The sequence below is a fragment of the Equus przewalskii genome, chromosome 4 (assembly GCF_037783145.1).
Source record: "Equus przewalskii isolate Varuska chromosome 4, EquPr2, whole genome shotgun sequence".
NCBI lineage: Eukaryota > Metazoa > Chordata > Mammalia > Perissodactyla > Equidae > Equus > Equus przewalskii.
The window spans coordinates 50194149-50208833 of NC_091834.1; the positions used below are offsets into that span (position 1 = coordinate 50194149).

Here is a 14685-nt window from a genome sequence, read left to right on the forward strand (position 1 = left end):
CTTAAGTCATTCTGGCGCTTTGGAAGGGAAAGTAGGGCCTGCCCAGCACTATTAATGCCAGTTGATGCATTCATTTTACAATGTTTTCTCTCTTTGGTTTCTTTGCTCTGCCACTACCTACATGTGATGATGGGCTAGTCAGTAACTAAAATTGCTAAGAGCAAATGATCAAATCTATAGTTCAACTCCTAACATTTACTCTTCAAAAATTAGAAACTGTTTTTATTCCCCCCCCAGGCATCACCATCAGGTTCGAGGAAAAAGAAGGGTCCTGTATGCCATAGATTAGCAGACTCTGTGAGCCAATGTGGTCCCGTGGGGCACATAAAAGGGAAAAGGTTTTAATAAGTGATTGGTATTTTTATGCTTTTTTGAGAAAGTTTAATTTTCACTTTTATCAAGCTGTTCAATTACAAGGATGGAGGTGGTAACAAGCAGAAAAGTTACATTATGTACAAAATCCCTTGAAATTAAAAAAATTTTTTTTGCTTATTTATGAATATCCCAAGGGAATTTTATTGTTTTTCTAGAGGGAGGAAGACACTTCTAAAAAAAGAATACGGATTCATACTAACAGTGAGAAAAGGCAGTTATATGTGGAGACAAAAGCATCAAATACATATCCTTGTATTTAAATATGCTATCATTCAGCCTAAGAGATTTCTCTCAGTTTGTTCCAGATGTTTCCTTAATCCTTACTAATAGTCCATTTAACCGTGAATAAAAAGATTTGCTCTTTCTCGTTATTTCTTCAGATCAAGTTGAGCATTTCTTTTGAGAAACAGTTAATGTTTTTAGGACCAGTTCTCATACCATGGGAAATAAAAAACAACATGTTTCAAATCAGAATTTCTTCCACTTAACTTCTTTTCTAGATTAATTTACCCCTTGCTCTAGGTTAGAAATAAGAATTCTCGTCTCATGTAGACCTCCTCCAGTGTAAAAGCAGAAAATATTCTGTTGAATTTCCTGAAGATAGGAAGAATGATCATCAGAACATAAAGTTTGATTTTGAAAAATTCTACAATTTCTTCCAGTGAACATTTATTGGGACATTTTCAGTGTATGTTTATTACAAAGTACAATGAGGTTTATGGAATAGCTTGTAAGTTGATTCTTGCCCCAGTAGAATTTTAGGATTGTAAAGAAACTCAGAGGGGAAAAAATATTCTATCCTTCTACATATAAAAAAAATTGACTTGAAATTTATAAACTCTCAACCACCACAATCTTTATTTCCAAGGGCCTGTACATATTCAGCATTCTAGAGCACTCATAAAATTTTTTGACAACCATAGTATTTCCTGCATTGCTAAAAATTTATGGTAGAAATGAACTATTTATTTTCATCTATTTGTATTAGCTTTGCGATACACAAAGAATAAAAGGGTAATGACATAAACATCAAGGAAAATTTTGTGATCTGTTGGTATGGGATATGTACTTTAAGACTAGGATTGCTTTTATGTGTCATATAAAATGGTGACTGTTATGAAACTGTAGAAAATTAAACCCAAGCTGTTTTTCCTTCATTAAAGATGAAGCATTGTCTCCCTAAAACATGGGGATCTCAAAGATATTGATAGCAAGTTTACAAGCTATCATGTATTGATTGTGTTATCCCATTTAGGCAAAATCGTATGACTCTCTCTGCATGAACGTAGGCTCAGTCACGTCAAATCTGGGATTCTGTTCATCAAAATATAAAACAATGTTTCTTTCTGGTGGAAAGCTGTGGGATGAATTCTACTCAAACTTTCTCATTTTTCTTGATTATCTGAGTTGCTTTCAAAAGAAGACAAATTATTTTTATCAGTATAGTCAAAACATCTATCGGATCTCCCCAAAATGAGTTTTGCTCTTTGGGCCACTGTTGTGGTTCCCAACTTGAAGCGAGTCCTCCTAAGCTCCTCAGATAAGAGCTAGGGTTCAGCTTCTTGCACACAGCAGCCCATTGCTCTCTAAGAGCACCTCTGGGGCGGAAACTGGAATCACCTCCTCTGGAGCTTTTTAGTAAGTAAAGCCTATTCGTGGGAACCTATCAGTTATCATCAGATTTTCTGTCCCACCCAGCTGACAACACTCATCAGGCAGTGATATTGTTTGTAATTCAGTATGTCTGGAGTGGAACCTGGATATTTGCATTTTTAACAAGATTATCAGGTGATGCTGAAATTCACCAAACTTTCAGAGCGTCTGGACTCAAGATATCCCAGTGAATGTTCTCTGCAATAGAACAGAGCCTTCTGTACCCTGCACATCCATCTGTCTCATCAAAGTCTTAGCAAACAATGAATAACTTCAGCATCTTGAGATTACTCCTCAGTGAAGTGGTGAACCAGAACCATGTCCGAACAGTCTGTCTTAGAAGTCAGGCCTGACCATTAAGAAACAGCTTCCTCTGCGCCGGCCTGGTGGTGTAGCGGTTAAGTGCTCATGTTCTGCTTCAGTAGCCCGGGGTTCCCCGGTTCCAATCCCGGGTGCGGACATGGCACCGCTTGGTGGTCCATGCTGTGGTAGGCGTCCCACATATAAAGTAGAGGAAGATGGGCATGGATGTTAGCTCAGGGCCAGGTTTCCTCAGCAAAAAGAGGAGGATTGGCAGCAGATGTTAGCTCAGGGCTAATCTTCCTCAAAAAAAAAGAAAGAAAGAAATTAGCTTCCTCTCCCACTGGTCTAAGACCATAGGTCCCATGTAAAAGTTACTTCAGGTTCTCTACTTCAGGAAGGCCTTATAGCATTAGCACCTTCTGATCAAGAATAAAGATTTTGGAGTTAACAGACTGCTTTTGAATTCTGGCTCCATCACTAGCCCATTTGGCCTTCAGCAAGCCTCAGTTACTTTATCTAAAAAATAGAAATAATACCTACTTCTTAAGATTTTTTGATTTTTCATTTATCAACATCTTTACTGAGATATAATTCACATACCATATAATTCACACGTTTAAAGAATACAATTCAGTGATTTCAGTATATTCACAGGGTTGTGCAACCATCATCACTATCTAATTCCAGAACATTTTCATCATCCCAAAAAGGAACTCCATACCCATTGGCAGTCACTCTACATCTCTCTTTTTTCTCCCAGGCCCTGGTAACCACTAATCAACTTTCTGTCTCAATAGATTCCCCTATTTAGGACACTTCATATAAATGGAATCACATGTTATGTGGCCTTTCATTTAGCATGTTTTCAAGGTTTATCCATGTTGTAGCACATACTGATATTTATTCCAGGTTATTGCTGAATAATATCCCATTGTATGAATATGCCACATTTTGTTTATCTATTCAAGGACATTTGTGTTTTTTCCAACTTTGGACCACTATAAATAGTGCTGCTATGAACATTCATGAAGAAGCTTTTATGTGGACATACATTTCATTTCTCTTGGGTATATACGTAGGAGCGGAATTGCTAGGTCACATGGTAACTCTATGCTTAACATTTTCAGGAACTGCCAAGCTGTTTTCCAAAGTGGCTGCACCATTTTACATTCCCACCAGCAGTGTAGGGGTTCTAATTTCTCCACATCCTTGTTGTCTGTATTTTTTATTAAAGTCATTCTAGTGAATATGAAGGTGTATCTCATTAAGGTTTTGATTTGCATTTCTCTAATGACTAATGATGTTAGTCATCTTTTCATGTGCTATTGTATATCTTATAATATACTTATAAGTATATTATACTTATATATCTTCTTTGGAGGAATGTCTACTCAGATCCTTTGCCTATTTTTTAACTAAATAATTTGCCTTCTTATTAGTGAGTTGTAAGAGTTCTCTATATATTCTGGGTACAGATCTCTTATCAGGTATATGATTTGCATATATTTTCTCTTCGTGGGTTGTCTTTTCACTTTCTCAATAATGCTCTTTGAAACAAAATAGTTTTAATTTTGATGAAGCCCAATTTGTCTATATTTTTCTTTGGTTCTTTGTGTTTTGGGTACTGTTACCTAATCCAAGGTCATGAAGATTTATTCCTATGTCCTATAGAATTTCAGTGAACATTAACTGAGATAATGTATATAAGTTCTAGACATGTAAATATCAGCAAAAAGTAATTATCATAATTAACTTTATCATTCAGAAAATTCTGGGCTCTGCCTTCCCCCTTATCAGGTTTCTCTGGTTTCCACTCCAGTGCCTCTTTCCTGGCTTTTCTTCTTGGTTGGCCTGGCTATATTTGGCTTTGATTTCAGATTCTTTCTGATACACTGCCTCAGGAAACCACATGACCTTTAGTTTGAAGCAAGTGACCCAGGTTCTGGACTGTCCAGGAGGGGGCATCAGACAACCAGAAGAGAATCCCCAGGAAAAAGCAGCTTTAGTCAAGTAATATCTATCACTCACTGAGCACCTGCTATGTGGCATCCTCTTTATATTATCTCTAGTCATTGGAATAACTATGGGCATTAATTATTATCATCCCAATATTACAAATGAGTCAACCGATTTTCAGGGAAGTTTAGTAACTTTCCCAACATTTCTCAGGTTAGTAATTGATGAGCTGAGATTTAACTGATTATGAAGCCTGTGGTCTTTCTTTTATACCATGAAGACTCAATCTTAAGGGTAATAAGAAATCTTGAAGCAGCATTGGAACTTCCTTCTTTCTTTAGTAGCTCTAAACAGCATTAAAATACCAATGAGAACGTGCTAAGAAAACATGTACTGGAGTTGGAGGACATTGAAAAAACTGGAAATCAAGTTCACTGACCTCAAGGACTTGCAGTATAAATTAGAATGCAACACACAAACGAGCAACATGCCTTGAAGGCAGTTATGAAATAATAATGCCTCAACAAAGTGAGCATCTTTTCTTCTGTACTGGATTATGGTGTCTATTATAGTTAAACACTGACTTAACTTTTTAAGAAATTTGAACCTCATCAATCTCTTTAAGTCACCATGCTTTCAATGAGAATATCCACCCAGCAGACAGTTAGCAGTACTTTCTCAAAATGCTGTCTGAGACCACCTGCAGCAGAGCCCCTGGTATGCTTATTAAAATGCAGATTCCAGAGTTGCTCCCACATTTACTGACATCCAGGCCCCCTGTCATGCTGCATTTCTAAGCAACTCTTCACTAAAAAGCAAGAAACAGCAAGTAAGAGAGTTTATTCCTCACCATTGGATTCCACTTTTTCCCTTTAGGGAACAGCATTTCCCCTCAAGTTCCCTCTCTCTCACTATGAGTCCTAAACATTTCAAAAATAGAAGTTCACAAGACCAGCAAAATCTATAATAATAATAGCACATAGTGATAATAATAACTAACACTTCCATAACAATTATTGTGGATCAGGTACTATTCTAAGTCCTTTACCTGTACATTACCACACTGAACCCTCACGAAAATTTCACGTTGTTGATACTATTAACTTCAAACCCACTATGCAGCTGAGGAAACAGAGGCCCAAAGTCAAGGTCATGTAGTTTGAAACTGATAATAGCCAAAATTTGAATCCACAGGCAACCTAACTTCAGAGTTTAATTAGCTCTTGAACATTACAATTCTTGAAAAATGATATAAAGCAAAAGATTGGAAAAAACAAACCCACATGTCCATTAATAGGGGATTGAGTAAAGAAATTATGATTTTTCCAAACAGTGAAACACAGTGGTGAAAAAGTATGAAGAAGCTATCACTGAGCTGAAAGGCAAGAGGCAGAAAGTGTATAATGTGCTGCCTTTATGTTTGAAAGAAATCTCTTTTTTCAAATTGATTTTTGGGAGATCTTTATGTATTTGGAATTTAGCCCTCGGCTGGTACAATTTTTTCCCAGTTTGTCATTTGACTTTTGATATGTTTATGGCATAATTTGCCATGCAAAAGTTATTTTTATTTTATGTACTTGAATTAACCTTTCATTTTATGGCTTTTGGATTTTGAGCCATAATTAGAAAGACCTTCCCCACTTCAGGGATACAAAAGAATTCTCCCAATATTTTCTTCTGGTGCTTTTAGAGTTTCTTTTTAATATGGGATTTTTAATATATACTAAGTTTATTGTGATACAGGTGAGGTATGAACAAGCTCACTATTTTCACAACACCTATTATTAAATTGCCTTCTTTGCCCCACTGATATGAGACATTCTCTTTATCATAAATTCTCTCATGTATTTTGGATTATTTCTGGATTTATTTCGTCCCTTTGGGGACCATGTTTTTGATTTATGAGGCAGCTAGAGGCCTTTGCCTTTGTACTCAAGTATTATTTCAGTCCTGGAGAAAAATTTATGGCCTGTTTAATGCACCATGTTATTGCCAACATCCCTCATTGTCCTGGGGAAGTTACAGAAGTAACAAACAGTGACTTTACAGTGATGACTTCAGAAGGAAACAGATCCAGAGAAACACTGTCCCTATTGATAAAGATATTGTGCCACTCATCTGATGAGATTTTCAAATCCATATCATTCTGTCCACTCAACTCTACAGGTACCCTTTGTAAAACAGCAGCCATGAGGATTGGGATTTAATTCACATTGTCCGCAGCCCAAAAGAGAAAGTGTACTATCTCTGTCCATTCACATCTCCTTGGCATTGTGCGAAAGTGCAAGATCAAAGTCAAACATTCCAGTGTTCCAGACTCCTAATTTGGTGGATGTGTCTGCTATTGGCTTCCAGGATCTGCCCAAATTCCCCAGAAAGCACAACTAAATGGCAGGTTGATTCAGGAGTATGGTAAGAATTTCACAGGGGTTACTCTAACCAAAGTCACTTTTCATACTACAAAGCTCCTGCATGGGCCCCTCTGTGACCCAAAGTCCCATTAAGCCCCTAGAAAGCTCTGTTTGAATGAGATAGACTTTCTATAGTTTTTCAACTTCCGCAGACTCATTATCAGATCCCCCTCTCAAGTTACCAGCACATAGTGAGATAAGGCAGCGAGAGTGCTGGGCCTCAAGACCTGCGTATGATTCGGCCAATGCCTTTGGCTCTATCCCTGCCCTGTGATAAGCCCCAATAACCACAATTGGAATGCGTGTGTGTGCTTTCTAGTCCTGAACAGCTGGGAGGACGGGGGCCAGTCACAAATTAAATTAGGAGGTGTAAAATGCTGTGGGAAGAAAAACAAACCAAGATGGCAAAAACAGGTGCCAAAGGGCATTTGTTCACAAGTCCATCCCAATTTCACTTCTTTGTGTACAATTAGCAGCTAAGCTGCATTGGGAAAATTTCATGCTTCTTTAACCTTTTGATGTCCTGAAGAGAAAAAGAAATAACACCTGTTGCTGAAAGATTTTCCAAGAGAGTAGTAGGCTCTGTTCCCCAGCAATTTCAAGTGCTCAACCATTCCACACTGTGAATGGATTTAAAGATCGTGTCTTTTAGAAACCAAACTCTTCAAGGACTGGAGGAACAATATGTGTCCCTTTATTGTAATTTTCCAATTTATTGTCTGAAGATTATCTATTCTTAAGCCTGAACTTTTTATCAGAAAGACTTCAGGAAGTTGCAAGCTTGCATCATAATAGTACCAATTGGTTTGCCATGGTCCAAGGCCATAGTCCATCTCTCACGTGCCCATGATGATTCATGAATACTAAGTAGGATGCCCAAAGTGCCACACTTCTAGAGAACAGCCACACAATCCCATTGCCAGCTCATGTGTTCCTTGGCCTGGTCTTCTTGGCTACCCGTTAGCTTTCAACCTTTTCGTCCTCGCCTGCTCTGGCTGTGTTGTGTTGATTAATGCGTGATTAATGCCACCACAGCTGCTGAGGCCCTCATTGTCACATCTGTGTCCTGACTGCAAACCTCTGAGCTCCATGCCAAGGGGCTATCTTTGGTGCTGGCACCCTCACTTCCTGGCACCTTGTATTCTCAGGATCCTGCCTTGATTAATTTTTTACCTGATCTTTCATTATAATCTTCACTTTCAGACTCATAGTGGAAATAGGACTTCAGAACTATCTAAATGCGTATCAGACATCCTACTCTTCACTTACGGCCTACCATTCTCCTACCCTCTGCCCTTAGAAGGGTTTCTAAGAACCCTCTTCCATCTCAAAAGGCTTCTCATTCCTTCACACCAAGGGAGCCCTGAGCAGCCTGCTCCACCAGGCCTTTAGGCATGTCTGAGTCCCAGGACAAACTTATGTAGGCTTCTGCTATGAGATTAAAAACAACATTGACATAAAACAACTTCGAAAATCTTATTTCTCCTTGACATGGGCATTCTGAGGGTATAATCCTTACAGGTATAGAACAATAGTTCTCTCTCTGATAAATATTGGAAGTCACCTGAATTTCCTTCCAAATCATTGGAGGGAAGTGAGAATTGATAATTCAAAGGAAATTGTCTGCATTTGTGACTGCCACTTCATAGAAACAGGCCCACTAATTGATATGCAGCATTAATAATGCCTTACACGTTGTCCTCCTCACAGTGTTCTCGCTTCAGGCTGCCAGATCCATGAACAAGTCAACCTCATATGTTCATACCTCAAGGGCCATGGGTTCTCTTTACTGGGCATATGTCCCCACTGTGATTCATGATCCAGTGTCTTTGCTTTCAAGCTTGGATTTGCACCCAGTGGCATTTTCCTCACTCTTTGGAGGCAAGATGGCACAGTGATTGACAGCAACTTGGCATTCTGGCTCCACCAAGACTTAACTGTGTGACCTTGCACAGATGACATACCTTGCCCGAATCAGTCTCTGCAGCTCTAGAATGGGGATAATAAGAATACTACTACTGGGGCTGGCCCCGTGGCCGAGTGGTTAAGTCTGTGCGCTCCGCTGCAGGCGGCCCAGTGTTTCGTTGGTTCGAATCCTGGGCACGGACATGGCACTGCTCATCAAACCACGCTGAGGCAGCGTCCCACATGCTACAACTAGAAGGACCCACAACGAAGAATATACAACTATGTACTGGGGGACTTTGGGGAGAAAAAGGAAAAAATAAAATCTTTAAAAAAAAAAAAAAAAAAGAATACTACTACTTACCTCATGGGGACTTTTCAAGGATTACATTAGGCAAAACATGTAAAGCACTTCAAATGTCAAGCACTCTTTAAAGGTTAGCTAGGATTATTATTATTTAGGAAAAGGTCTGCCATTAGCCATCAGTAAAGAGCAGTCTCGTGAATCAAACTCTGAAGGGCCACTCTGAAGTACAGAGTTAAAGAATACAATGTAAAAGTACCTGCTTGGTTTTTTTAATAAGTTGTAAACTGGCTCTTGGTAAATTAATCTCCATGACTACAGCTGAAAAGAAAGAAATTAAATGACACCATAAATTGAAGGCTCTATCACTGTATCATTCATTGCACCAACACAAGAGGGTGGCTCTAAGTACCAGCTGGCAGATGGACTGAAGGAACAGAATCATTCATTTCTTTACCATTTATTATTTGATGCTGCTCTATCCACAGAAGAAAATTCCTCAAACTAATTCATAAACTCAGCAATAATTTAAGAAATAGAAATAGCTCTGCAGAAGAATGTGTGGACATCATCCAGAAAGCCTAACTCTGAACAGATAAAAGTATCAAAAGAAAATGAGTGACTTAGGCTAACAGGAGAATAACTCCCAAAAGGAATGCACAGAAGAGGAGCCAGGGCCCAGAGCTCTGCTGGACCTCACGTCCATGAGAGCTGTGCTTGCCAATGGTTCATGGGTGCCCAAGAAGAGATGTGTTCTGTTCTTCAGAGCCCCCAGTGCACCAGAGCTGTTCTCCCGAAGTGAATTCATCTCAGCTCCATATCTGAGCTATACTCTCAGTTACATGGGTCCCAAATAATTGCCCTTTGACTCTAAGGTTTTGCAGAGATTTTGGAAAGGCTCCTCTTTGAGATGCTGCCCTCAGTATTGTTATTCCTTCTTGATCACTTGGGCAATGTTATTTAACCAAGCTTCTCATCCAGACTCCCTCTTCCCTTAGGAAACATTCCCTTCCAGAGGGTTCTTAGGGCCTCTCTATATGTCAATTATACGTGCTTGAAAGCATCTGTATTCAAGAGCGAGCACAGCTGAGGTTCAAACGGGTCACTGCCTCAGATGATTTTGTCAGTGACAAGGGTCACATAACCAGTGAATTATAGATTTACAACTGAGAGTCTTATTCCACTGCCCTTTTTCTTTTTGTTTTCCCTCACTGAATACTGCTTCACTCCGTGAAATAGTACAAGTCAATGACAAGCAGGAGCAGTAGTCAGGGAGCGACAAGTCTCACTACAGCTAATAAAGGATTATCTTTCCCCACAATTACCCTTCTACAGAGGGGATTAATTAGTGAATTCCTTAAAAACTGTTTTCTATGTACCAACTTCAGACAAGTGTAGCTTTGGTGGGATGTATGATACTGTTGTGCTAGGAACCTAGACCTGGTGTCTAATCTTCAGTGTATTATTAACTACATGATTGTAGGTATCATTTAAACTTTTCTCTGCCTCCTCAGAGGTAACTCTCTCCTAACTCTACCACATACAAATTCTAGGTAAAATGGAAACAACTATTTCCTAGAAACTCACATGGACATCCAGAAGATGAATGAACTTCTATACACTATTTTTGTGATTTAGGACAGGAGTATGAAGATAATCTTGATTTCTCTCTCCCAAAGGATGATTTTGCTTTTCCTACTTTGCCCTCCCTTGTAAGCCGTATTGGACAGGAGTCTGCCATACTTGGGATGCTGGCCATGCCTATGACATCTATCAGAAATCTCCTTGCCTCTGATGCCCTGCTGAGAGAATCAGCTGTAGGCATCCATGCTCTATACCATGACATAGTGCCTAGATGACTGGACAAAGAATGGCTCCTGACCCAAGGCTGACTTCTGAAGTGGTCTGTCCTGAAATCTCCATCTAACAGTAATGCCCTAAACTGGATGTTGATTAGATGAATCAATCAAATCCTCTCTCCTGGATTGAACACAAAGAGAAAAAAGAATGGGAACAAATCCCAGAAATGTAGGACACCATCAACTGAACTAACGTATGGGTAGATGGAGTCCCAGAAAAAGTAAGAGAAGCAGAAATAAGAAATATATGAAGATAATTTTCCAAAAATAATGAAGTACATGAAACCACAGATACAAGAAGTTCAGATGAATGTTCCAAGCAAGATGAAAATAACATGCATGCGCACGTGCACATGCACCACACAAATCTAGACACATCATAGTCAAACTGCTGTAAAGCAAAGATAAAGAAAATAATCTTGAAGGTAGCTCGCAAAAAAGATGCAATGTTGATAAACAAAGAAAAGCATTACATAAGACCTCTCATCCAAAACCATGCAAGACTGACAACAGAGTGACATATTTTGAAAAACCATTAATAGACTCTACTTTTGTTAGTAGTTTTAGATTTACAGAACTGTACATAGTACATAGAGCTCCGTATACTTAACACACCCCCATCCTTACCCTCCAACTCCGCACACGGTTTTCCCTATTATCAACATCTTGCATTAGGGCTATACATTTGTTACAAGTGCTTACTGTAGTGTAATAACTAATTAATGTAGTTAAAATAATTACATAATGTACACTATTAAAGTACATCGATAAACAATGTAAACGATGGTCTACATTAACTATAGTCCATCCTTTACATTGAGGTTTACTGTTTGTATTGTATAGTTCTGCGGTTTTGACATATGCCTGATGATATGTATCCACCATTTGTTTTATGAAGAATAGTTTCTCCATCTTAAAAATCCCCTTTGCTTCACCTATTCATCCCTACCCGCCCTCCTCCCTGATTTTTTCAGAGTCATGGAATATCATACTTAAAGTACTGGGGGAAAAAAGCAGTCAACCCAGAATTCTATGCACAGTGAAAATATTGCTCAAAAATGAAGGTGAAATACTTTTGTATACAATAAAAACTGAGAGAACTCAATGGCAGCAGATGTGCACCACAAGAAAGATTAAATAAAAAATTTTCAGGCAGGAGTATTATTACCAGATGGAAACTTAGATTTGCACAAAGAAATGAAAAGCACTGTAAATGGAAAAAAAGGAACATAAATATAAAGGATATCTTTTCTTCTCTTTAATCACTTTAAGAGATATTTGACTAACATAAAATAATTAAGAGTTTACTGTAGGGCTTGGAATACATGTAAAAATAAAATGTACAACAAGGAAACAACAATGAAAGAGGGAAAAATTGGAAATATATTGTTGTATGATTCTTACACCATACATAACTCAGTATAATATTATTTTAAGGCAACTGTGATACGTTAAAGTTGTATATTTTAAACTTTAGCGGAACCATTAACTTTTTTTAAAGAAGCACAGCTAAAAGCCACTAGAGAAGATAAAATAGAATCATAAAAAATACTCAATTCAAAAGAAGAGGAAAAAAGGAATGAAGAACAGTGGGCCAGCCCGGTGGCATAGTAGTTAAGTTTGCATGCTCCACTTTAGTGGCCTGGGGTTTGCAGGTTCGGATCCCGGGCGTGGACCTACACACTGCACATAAAGCTAGGCTGTGGCAGGGTCTCATATACAAAATAGAGGAAGGTTGGCAAGGATGTTAGCTCAGGGACAATCTTCCTCAAGCAAAAAGAGGAAGATTGGCAATGGATGTTAGCTCGGGGCCAATCTTCCTCACCAAAAAAAAAAAAAGGAATAAAGAACAAATGGGAAAAATACAAAACAACTAGCAAGATGGTAAATTTAAATTCAGCCATATTAATAATTAAAGTAAATATAAATGGCTTAAATTCCCAAATCAACAAAACAGTCAACTACGTCTTGTCAGCAAGAAAGCTCTTAAAACAGGGGTCAACACACTAGAGTCCCTGGGCTAAATCCAGCCTTCAGTATGTTTTCTTATGGCCTTTGTTTATATCAGACAAAGTAGACATCAGAACAAAGAATATTAGCAGACATAAAGAGGAATATTAGGCAATGATAAATGGGTCAATTCATTATATAGACATAAAAGTCTTAAATATACATGAACAAAACTTCAAAAACATGAAGCAAAACCTGATAGAACTAAAAGGAAACGGACAGAATCACAATTGTAATTGGAGACTTCAACACTCCTTTCACAGTAACTGAAAGACAAAGCAGGAAAAAAATTTAGTAAAGATATAGACCTGAACACTACAACCAATCAACTTGACCTAACAAATAATCACTGAACACTCCACCCACTAACAACAGAATGTACATTCTTTTTAAGTGCACGTAAATGATTCACCAACATAGATCATGTTCTGGATAACAAAATGAATTTCAACAAAGTTAAAAGAATGGAAATTATATAAAGTACGTACTCTAATCAAAATGGAATTAAACTAGAAATGAATAGCAGATATACGGAAAATCCCAAAATGTTTAGAAATTAAACACACTTCTAAATAACCCATGGGTCAAAGAAGGAGTCAAATAGAAATGATCTATCTTCTGAATTAGATGAAAATAAATAAAAAACAATTTCAAATTTGTGGGATGCAACTACCGCATACTTAAAGGGAAATTTATTGTATTAAATGATCATATTAGAAAACAAAAAGGTTTTAAATCAATAATACAAGCTTCCACTTTAAGGAACTAGAAAAAGAAGAGTAAATTAAACCTAAATCAAGCAAAAGGACAGAAATAGTAAAGAGCAGAAACAAATAGGTAAAACTGAAAACAGAAAAACAAGAGAGAAAATCAATGAAACCAAAAGCAGTTCTTTGCAAAGATTAATAAAATTCATTAAACTCTAGTCAATCTGATATGAGAAAGAGAGAAGCAGCAGAAGAGCAAGAGGAGGGAGAGAAGAAGAAGAAGATACAAACTACCAGCGTCAGGAATAAGAGAGAATATTCCTATGGATCTTACAAGCATTAAAAGATAGGAGAGGAATATTATGAGAAAGGTTTTGCCAATGAATGTGATAACTTAAAACAGTGGTTCTCAATCCACAGGGTATGTTTGGCAAAAATATCTGAAGATGTTTTTGGGTGTCACAACTGGGGGGCTTACTCCTGGCATCTAGAGAGTAGAGGCCTGGGATGCTGCTAACATTCCATCATGCACAAGACACCCTCCCATAGAAAGAATTATCCTCCCAAATGTCACTTTGGTTGAGAAATTCCGACTTAGATGAAATGGACAAATTCCTTGAAAGACATCAACTACAAAGCTTTCTCAAGATGAAACAAATAACCTGAATAATTCTATATCTATGAAAGACATTGAATTCATAGTTCAAATTTTCCACAAAAGAAAACTCCAGGTCCCTGTGGCCTCACAGGTCAATTAGAAAGAAATAATACCAATTTTACACACATTCTTCCAGAATACAGAAAAAGAGGGGCCAACTCATTTTATGAAAACCATTACCTTGCTACCAAAACCAGACATTATAAGAAAACCAGTAACTAATATCCTTCATGATCAAAGCTGTAAAAATTTTTAATAGTGGTTCAAATCCAACAATATATAAAAAGGATAATAAATCATGAGCAATTGGGATTAATCCCAGGAAGGTAAGGTTTAGGCAATATCGGAAAATCATCAATGTAATTCACCATATTAACAGACTAATAATCAATAACCATATAATCACTGAAAATGATGCAAAGCTTCTGAAAAAACCAAAATCCATTTGTGATCAAAGCTGTCAGCAAACAGGAATAAAAGGGAACTCTCTCAGTCTGATTACGATATTTACAAGAAGCCTACAGCTCACCTCCAAACTTAATGG

At 37.8% G+C, this 14685-nt stretch overlaps 1 protein-coding gene across 10 annotated transcripts in view; it reads right to left on the reverse strand.

Annotated features, from left to right (window-relative positions):
• Window positions 1–358: 358 nt before the first annotated feature.
• The window catches only part of SNX13 (sorting nexin 13), a 143558-nt gene continuing 129231 nt past the window's right edge, over window positions 359–14685 (reverse strand). For 3 of the 10 annotated variants that reach the window (XM_070615850.1, XM_070615844.1, XM_070615854.1), the window contains one exon: window positions 1028–2627. In XM_070615850.1, the coding sequence (XP_070471951.1) occupies window positions 2623–2627 (5 nt within the window). In that variant the 3' untranslated portion in view covers window positions 1028–2622. Of the gene's footprint in view, window positions 2632–14685 lie in introns of all 10 variants that reach the window. The other 7 variants (XM_070615848.1, XM_070615855.1, XM_070615846.1 and 4 more) reach the window with 6 other exon arrangements.